General features: G+C 36.3%; 1 protein-coding gene across 1 annotated transcript; it reads right to left on the reverse strand.

Annotated features, from left to right (window-relative positions):
- Positions 1–353: 353 nt before the first annotated feature.
- Positions 354–8,244, reverse strand: LOC112513321. Its single transcript, XM_025119551.1, has 12 exons — positions 7,818–8,244; positions 7,444–7,508; positions 7,038–7,110; positions 6,820–6,838; positions 4,948–5,067; positions 3,861–3,930; positions 3,340–3,383; positions 3,197–3,238; positions 2,618–2,677; positions 2,276–2,343; positions 743–800; positions 354–643 (listed from the first exon to the last, which is right to left on the reverse strand). Exons 1-12 carry the CDS (start codon positions 8,129–8,131, stop codon positions 554–556), a joined length of 1,023 nt encoding a protein of 340 aa, XP_024975319.1. The 5' UTR covers positions 8,132–8,244; the 3' UTR covers positions 354–553.
- Between the last annotated feature and the right edge of the window lie 398 nt (positions 8,245–8,642).

Below are 8,642 nucleotides of genomic sequence, written 5' to 3' on the forward strand. Positions count from 1 at the left end.
GTTGATACTCTTAATGTTCTGAGCTTAAGACACAGGATTAGAGACTCCAGAAAAGTTAAAACTAGTGTACAACACACAAGTAGATACAGTAGACAAGAAAGACAGAAAAACAAAGAAAACCCTCTATTGGACGTAAGACCCGAGTAACCTACTGCCACCGCTTTACCCTTTCACCCTCTATCTTCTTCTCGGGATAATATATGATATGAGTTGTAGTAAGAGACATTTTAAGCTACGGCGTTGATTCTAGAAGAAAAGTTGGTAGCCAAGTGAACCAAAAATCTTCTCCCGGTCCATTATCCAACCCGGGAGAGCATGTGAGCATGTTCATATATGTATGGAATCAAGAATTAGATCACAAGTCCAAACTCTAGAACCAAGAACACAATCATTTGATCAGTATTTGAAATAATTTATGTACCCTTTTAATGTTTCCATGGAAACATATTTCTAGTGCAATATACCTTCACATAAAAGAGGGTTTGAAGTTTATCAAATTAATACACATAAAAAGGGATCGAGAGAAACCTTAGCCATCAGATCGCCTTTCTTCTCAAAGAACGTAAGTTGCTCTTAAATAGTCGATGATTTCAGCACTCTCAAACATTTTCACCCCTGTGTTCGGATCTTCTAAGTAAGGTGCCTGTCAATGAAAGTGAATCAATTCATCTCCGGGAGAAAACATAAACGCATATAATTTCTGAATGATATACGAATCTTGTGATACTGAAAAAGAAAGTACCTGAAAATTCCCGACCCTCGCAAATAATTCTTGTCGTTTTGGGCTGCCACGAGCACAACTGGAAGCAAGAATGTTCTAGTTGTAAAGCATGCTACCATGAGAATTGAACACCCTCCTCTCCCCCAAGAAGATGAAACCATTTCTATGCCTACTTTTTACATGGTATGATGTAAAAGAACGTTTATGCATATTTTTCAGGGAAAGGACTACAGGCACTGAAGCAAGAACCGTGAAGATAAGACCAAACGGATTTATTGTTTTTGTGCCTAAGTATGACTTTCTATCTTCAATTCCTAAGTTCAAGATATAGTCTATTCCTTTGTCATCTTATGATTGGTTGTGGATATTCTTAGATGCTGCTTATTCTATTTCATATGTTGACATAATTTAACTTTTGAGATTATAAATGAATTAAAATTTAGAAAAAAAATCTTAACAAACCACTAAACTTGTTATGTTCTTCTTTTCTGAACCATATGTGCTCTATTTCCATGTTCCATTGAGACAGATGATAAGAACTGTTAAAGTTGGATAGTTTCATGGATCTGATTCCGGATTTCACATCAAAATTCAAATAAGTTCTTGAAGATTTTTAGAAAAATGTTATAACTACTTTAAACTTTACAACATACTTCCAAGATAAATTGCACCTCCTGAAGGATTGATGTTATTTATAAATAAAATGAGCCACATTTCCGTCAACGCAAGCGCACTTTTTTGCCTTTTGCTTATATATTACTTCGGTGGTAGGCCAGATGTTGGTTTTCTCTAAATAAGCCACAGAATTAATAAGCTGTCACTTCTTACCAACTGTCTGTCAACGTTTCCTTGTTTGGAAAATTTTACGAACCATAGATTTTCAGAGAGGACAATTTGCATGAAAATGCAAGATAGTTTGGACCGCCTCCTATTTTGTGTAACGTACTTTCAAAACCTTCATTTTTGTAACTTAAATGTGATATCTCAAACATTTAGACCAAAGTAGGTTGCATTTTCATCATTCTCATATGTGAACTAAGTACCTAAATGTTTGAGATGTCACGCCTAGGGTGTACCAAAATAAGAAATTTGAAAGTATGTTACATAAAAATAGGAATCGGACCAAAGTACGTTGCATTTTCATGCAATTTTCCCTCTCTAAAAACTGTGGTGTGAAAAAAGCTAAATCTATAACTACAAGCACACTTAGCATATGCTTTCATTCCTACAAATGGCCAACAAATGCTTTTGCACACATGATAAATGAAGGTTTTTCAGTGCAACAACAACTAATCTTTTATCCTAAACTAGTTGGGGTAGGCTAAAAATGAACACATATAACATGCAAAGCAGTGAAATCCAATAGAAAACAAAAAAAGGTGAACTCCCTAGGTTATAGGACACGAGTGGCATCCTTCCACACATTTTCAATCAAAGTGAAATTATAGCCTATGAAAAAGAGGGACATCACAAAAAGATAAAACATTGCACCTTTTTGGCAACGGAGTACTAACTAATGCATATGCACACATATACTTCAAGGATAAGACTTACCTATGAAGAATGTGTGGTAGCTCCAACTCTACAAGTACTTCACGCACAAGTTTGCTAAAAGGGGATGCCTGAAAAGGATATGTGCCATCAGATTAAGAAAACTTAGTGGCTAATTATAAAATTTTGGGAATTCTCTCTTTCACACACTTTTCACAAGCCGAGGGTCTTCATGAAAACAACCACTTTACTCTTTGAGGTAGAGGTCAGGTCTTCGTACATGATACCCCTGAGGCCTCGACCCACCTTCGTGTCGGATATACTGGGCTCATTTGATTTGGTTTATTAACACAGCGTGTACAACATAAGCACCTCAAGCACTCAATCTTTAAGCATGGATCTTACCTCATAGGACCATACTTCAAGAGGTTGTGCCGGCATCTTTGACTTTGTATAGATGCTTCCCTGAGGAGGTAGAAGTATGAGATTGTTCAATGCAAGTCTATGATGCCCTGTACCTAAAACTAGCAGTATCTGATGATCTCAACACCATAGGAATGGATGAACTGTTATATAACATATAGGGTGCGTTTGGTAGGCAGACGGGATTGGACAGGCACAGGACCGGACGGCCAAGAGTGAGGTGCGGGTGAAAGAATCATGCAAGGTTTTCGGGTTTTAATTTGATATGGGTAGTTTAGTAATTTATCAATCGTTTCCCATTTCTCTGATTTTTGTTCCACCTATTTTGTGCATGTCCCACTCAATCCTGTCTTGTACCAGTCTAATGTCACGCCAAACATGAACAAAGCTTTGTTTTGTCATGTCCAGTTCTGTACCACGAGTTGCGTACCAATCACGCCCATACGTATGTTAATATCTGGAGGAACCAATATGTGTGTCCCCTCCAGAGGAGTCTCAATTAAAATGTAAAACATATTTGTAAAAACCATGTGATGATTACTAAGAAGTTTGAAACTGTACCTTCCCCATACGACCAATCATGGCAAAACCTGCGGTCAAAGTCTGTAACGGAATTAGTCAGCAGGAATGATTTGAAAAAAGTATGATGTATACATGTTCTTGCATAATCTGGAAGATTCAATATTGGATGATGCATCACTTACTGTCAACAGACCAAGTGACAGAGATAATGGCACGGTTCCATCTCCTGGATAAAGGAATCAACAAAGATTTATAAGGTCATTGTTTTGCAAACTAGAAACCAAAACGACTAACACTAAATGAGGATTCAAGGAGATAGGAAATGAGGATGGGAACAAAAAGGATCAGTCAAATACTGGCACACTCATAAATGCTGCTCTATCAGATGCACAGACATAACTAAGAACCAAAAAAGCCAAGTGCTTCACCATCTCTCTTAACATTGTTCTGAAAAAATTTATATTTAATGGCAAAAGATCTGAAATCGATCAACAGTACAAGATTTTTACGTAGATGAATAATGTTGTTAATTTCTTCATATAGGATGGTCTCCAGCTTCAACATTAGTTTGAGAGAAAGTAAAATTCCAAATATGAGTTTCTCAGTTTCAGGATGGCACTTGAAAGTAATTTCAGGGATGGGCAACACAATAACTACAAAAAACTACAAGAAAAGAAGATGCATATCAAGATAGAGTGCTAACCATATTTCTGGGCAAGATACTTTATAATGTCATCTGATTCGTACATTGAAACTCCTGTATTTGGATCTACCTGCAACAAAAAGATAATAAGAAGATAATGATTTTTATCTGATCAGTTCATACATTAGACCCTGTAATTAAAAAATAAGATAATGATATAAAGCAAAACTATATCAACCCCTTTTTCTTCAAAACACCATGTTTGCTGCTACAAGGACCACTTGCACGAACAAATCCAAGACGAAAATGTCAATTAAAAGAGAAAATGAATTTGAAAATGTGGATATATATATATATATATATATATATATATATATTATTTGTATAATAAGTATTCAAGCAGACTATGATTATGATGATGCAGAACCAACAAAGATGCTTGAAATTATCAAATATGTGAAGATAAGTTCTGAAGATATATAAATTATGATTATAGGGTTAGGTTCAGGTGAAAAAATGAAAAAACGGAGGAACAACCTGGTAACCATTCATCTAGACGGTATGCATATGTGCATACAAGTAACTTGTAAGCAATTTGTCTGGTACGCACTTGTGCATAACATGCACACGTGCATAAAACCAAAAAAACTGCTTTAATTACTTGTATGCACATATGCATATCGTCCAGATGAATGGTTACCAGAGTGTTCCTCATTTTTTCATTTTTTTGAGGTTTTCCCCTGTACCTCCCTCTATGATTATAACATTTACATATTTTAACCATAAGGGTGGTGCCTGATTGGTTTGAGTTTGGGCTCCAAAGGTCAAAAGTGTTTGGAGGTCCCAGGTTTAAATCCAAGGAGGAATAAAAATCCCCTTGTGGCCACGGAGGTTCAAATGTGGTGACTCTGGGCTACCCGCAAAGCAGGTGGTCACCCTGAGATTAGTCGGCTCGCATAGCAGATTGGAGATCCAAGTTAATAAAAAAAACACTTGCATATTTGAACAATTTCGGTAACTTTCAAGAACGTACAAAAATCAATGCTAAGCTTGTGCACTTTTTAGTACTAGTTGCTTCATGAACTTTAACTATCCGATCTGTTCAGAAAAATATATGAGATTTTGATATGGAGGTGTATTAGCGTACCATGTATGGAAACATCTGTTTCCCACCCATCTGGCCAACCTTGGGACGAAAATTTGGCCCATTTCTTGGGCAAGGATAATATAATACATCAAGGTCCAACACTGCAACAATTTCCCTCACCTGTAATTCCACAAACAAAAAGATCAAATGTGATGCATCATTTCAGTTACATGGCCAGTATTTTGGCACCACCCGTATGTAACAACTAGGTGCAGGACCAGGAACAAATAATTTTTACAGAGCGAAAAGGACCACTGCACAAAAACTCAAACCACAAAAAAGAAGTACCAAACTATAGTTATAGATGAACAAGAAAATCCCAAAACGAAAGTTAATCTGTTACAAATCTCTGAAACATTTTCATTTTTAACATGTTAGCTTAATCTGCAACAACAATTACAACAAGTAGGGGCATAGATGGTTCAGTTTAGTTGGTTTAGGCCGTACAATTTTGGTCAAACTAGCAAGTCCGGTTTGAAAATTTTGCAAACCAAATCGTCCAAATTAATGGACTCAACTGGGTTGGCAAAACTAACTGAAACAGGTATGGTTCACCGGCTTGGCGGTTTGAGTTTTTGGGGGTCAATTTTCACATGGAGAAAAACACATCTAACCATTTAGATTAACAAATACACATCTGACCATCCATGTTCAAAAACATATCTAATCATTCATGTTCTAGAATACATCATTGTTCAAAGAAGAAAAAAATGGACAATGGATTTATACCCTTGGACTACATACTAATAGCTAATATTTATTAGAAACTTTAATATATTGTTAATATTTATGGTTAGGTTAGACTAAAATGGCCAGCTTGCCACTAAAAAAACGTAAACCATACCACAAATATCAGTTTCAAACTTTTCCAACCAGCCGCAGATTAGAGGATGTCCTACACAGCCAAATTGCTTCGGTTTAGCCCGTTTACTCGGTTTCGGCCAAACCGAGCAACCCCATTAACAACAAGCCCAGAACCCCTATTTAACTTCAATTATCACCATTCTTTTTGAAGTGGCATTTTGTCATTTCAGTTACCTCTACAGAGTTTGGTCAAGATATGAAATAAAAAAAACGAGGTGATTGAATCTAGACCGCATAACAGTTTCTCTAGCAACCCCAAAGGGTTGACCTAGTAGGTAAGACTCCAGACTTTGATTTAGGAGGTCTCAAGTTGAAATTACACATGTGCTAACAACTTCTTAGGGATCACACTTGGTGGCCACCTAAAACCTGTCCGGACCATGTGAAATTGGGCATTTTGCATGAACCTTGTGAAGTAGTTGGGCCAGAAGTGCGGATATCATAATTTTTAAAGAAAGTTATCTTTTTCATGTGTCCTTTATGCGTTCTCTCCTCGTCGTCATACTAATACACAATCGTAATCACCTACAAACTCCAGGCTCTACCAAAAAATTGTAAATACAAGTGAGCACACAAAAAGGTTGTATCACAGTGAATTCTTGAAGAAAGATGTTGAACCTCGTTGAACAAAACTAGTCAAAGAAGTAGCTAATATTTGATTTTGTCATTGTGAGATCAGTATGTGTGTGCGTGTGTATGGCGTAGAGAAATATTGGCAAATATAGTCGGGCTCCTAAGTAAGGAATTGTCAAAATAAGATTCCAGTAATGATTTCAGTCATTTCAGCATCTACAAGGTCTGGTAAACCAATTTTCACATGGGTTTCAAACTACCAAATGACCACTACCAGCAATTTCGACAATTTCAGCAATATTGTTTCAAATAATTCATTGGATTCATCCCTTTCCTGAATCTTATTAAGTTTATCTCGATGTGGGAATTGCAAAACAAGGAATTAAAAATTTTCTTCATGAATAAGAAACAATAAGCCATAAATGTGGATCTTACCTTCCGACAGAAAGGGCAGCTGAAGTTTCCACATGTTCCATCACAACGCACAATGATGAAAAAATAATTAAATGGATTCAGTCTCAATTCATTAGGGTGTCAAAGACTTTAAAATTGAAAAACATAATCAAAAGACGAAATAATATTTCGCAAGTGCATTTGTCGGGTCTGAATAACTAAGATATCAAAAATAGAAAACAGATTTTCTCTTTTAGTACCCTTCAAACTCGTATATCTCAATAGGCTTTTCCGGTCGGGGGCCTAGTTTTGAGCTTTCTTTTGCAACAAAGCCTGTAAGCATAGAAGACCTCATATATTAGCGATTAATGGTTAAACTGAAGATATTCTAATCAGATTTTCTTTTTTAACAAGATAGGGAAGTCCGGCGCAAAATTACAGAAACCGTCAAATGTAGAATCAGATTGGGGTATCTAAGTTGAAGGCAGAAAATTGTATCCGGTTTATCAGTAAATCCTAGCCTCACTAGAGGTCATGTGTTCAAACTCCACCATAGGTGAGGTATGTCCGTATGTGCGTAAGTATTTGCCATATTTAAATACTAGGACTTCCAAAAAAAGATATAAACCCATGAGCAGCAACAATGAGATCAGCAAATATCATTACCGGCAACTTCGAGACCATATTGGCTGGATGGAATCTCATTTTTTGGCACAAAAGAAACTGAATACCTGTAGATCACATATTAAAATTTGAAGTACTCAGAAACAACTACGACTTCACATAACAAAAAAAGAATTGAATTTCTGACACAAATTAAATTTTGTTTAAATTGGTAAATGTAATGGGTATTTAAATAGGTTGAAATTAGAAGGATGATTCTAAACTCAGATCGTTGAACAAACAATCATTTTGAATTGAGTATCCCTAAGCATTGTGCCATTCATAGTTTATAAAGATTATACCTAAATACTTAACGATTCATAGCTGGTTTATCAAATACCGAAAAATTCCAATTGAAAAACAATAAAACAGCCTACCCAGAAACAAAAACACCAGTCCCTAATCGAAACAACAGGTTCAGACTAGCAGTAACAACGTCGATAACCTTATCCGGCCTAACCGCAAAACGCTTCGGCTCAGGAGCCTTGAAGTTGGGCGGAGGAGTGATTACAGAAAACCCTAATTGTGGTTCCTCTTTAATCGAAATAGAAGGAGTAGAAGATGTCTCGGAAACTTCTGTCGACGATCTTATTACAGAAACCCTGCTACTACTTGGTATTTTTGCTTTGTGCTGACGCCAAAGGGGTCTAGAAACCGGTGGTAATGACGTGAAATTCAGAACGCCGGCCATGATTCTCCGGCGAGTAATTGGGTTCTGGGCCTGAAATTTGAAAAGTGTTCGACGTAATGCTGCTAAGAAAATATGTAGTAGTATTCCCTGGCATTGTGGAGGGGATGATGACAGGTTAGTTTGCTAAACCACCAAGATACACGCTAATATTCTGCACCACATAAAAGGTGCATCCATGGGTCATGTTTTTGTTTGTAGTCTGTTGCAGCATCCACAGACCACAGACACACAATTCGCAAGGAAAAACGGAGCTTTTACCTGTAAAATAATTAATTATTAGGGCATCTTCCCAGAGTGTCATCGACAGCATTCCACTTATCATACAACTTTATCATTTTATACCCATACTTCATAACACTCCAAAGAGTTTAATGGATTTCCACATCATATATATATATATATATATATTATCTATAAATATAATTTTACCAACAAATTTAAAAATCTACTAAAAACAAGGAATAATACATTAAAATGAAAATGAAACGAAATTAAAATACATTTAATAAAA

Source organism: Cynara cardunculus (assembly GCF_001531365.2).
Source record: "Cynara cardunculus var. scolymus isolate 2C chromosome LG 5, CcrdV1, whole genome shotgun sequence".
Classification (NCBI taxonomy): domain Eukaryota; kingdom Viridiplantae; phylum Streptophyta; class Magnoliopsida; order Asterales; family Asteraceae; genus Cynara; species Cynara cardunculus.

Coding starts and splice junctions, on each gene's coding strand:
- LOC112513321 (XM_025119551.1), bottom strand. CDS start 8,131: ATGGCCGGCGTTCTGAATTTCACGTCATTACCACCGGTTTCTAGACCC. Junction 7,111..7,443: donor ATATGGTCTCGAAGTTGCCG/GTAATGATATTT, acceptor CTATGCTTACAG/GCTTTGTTGCAAAAGAAAGC. Junction 3,931..4,947: donor AACAGATGTTTCCATACATG/GTACGCTAATAC, acceptor TTTTTGTTGCAG/GTAGATCCAAATACAGGAGT.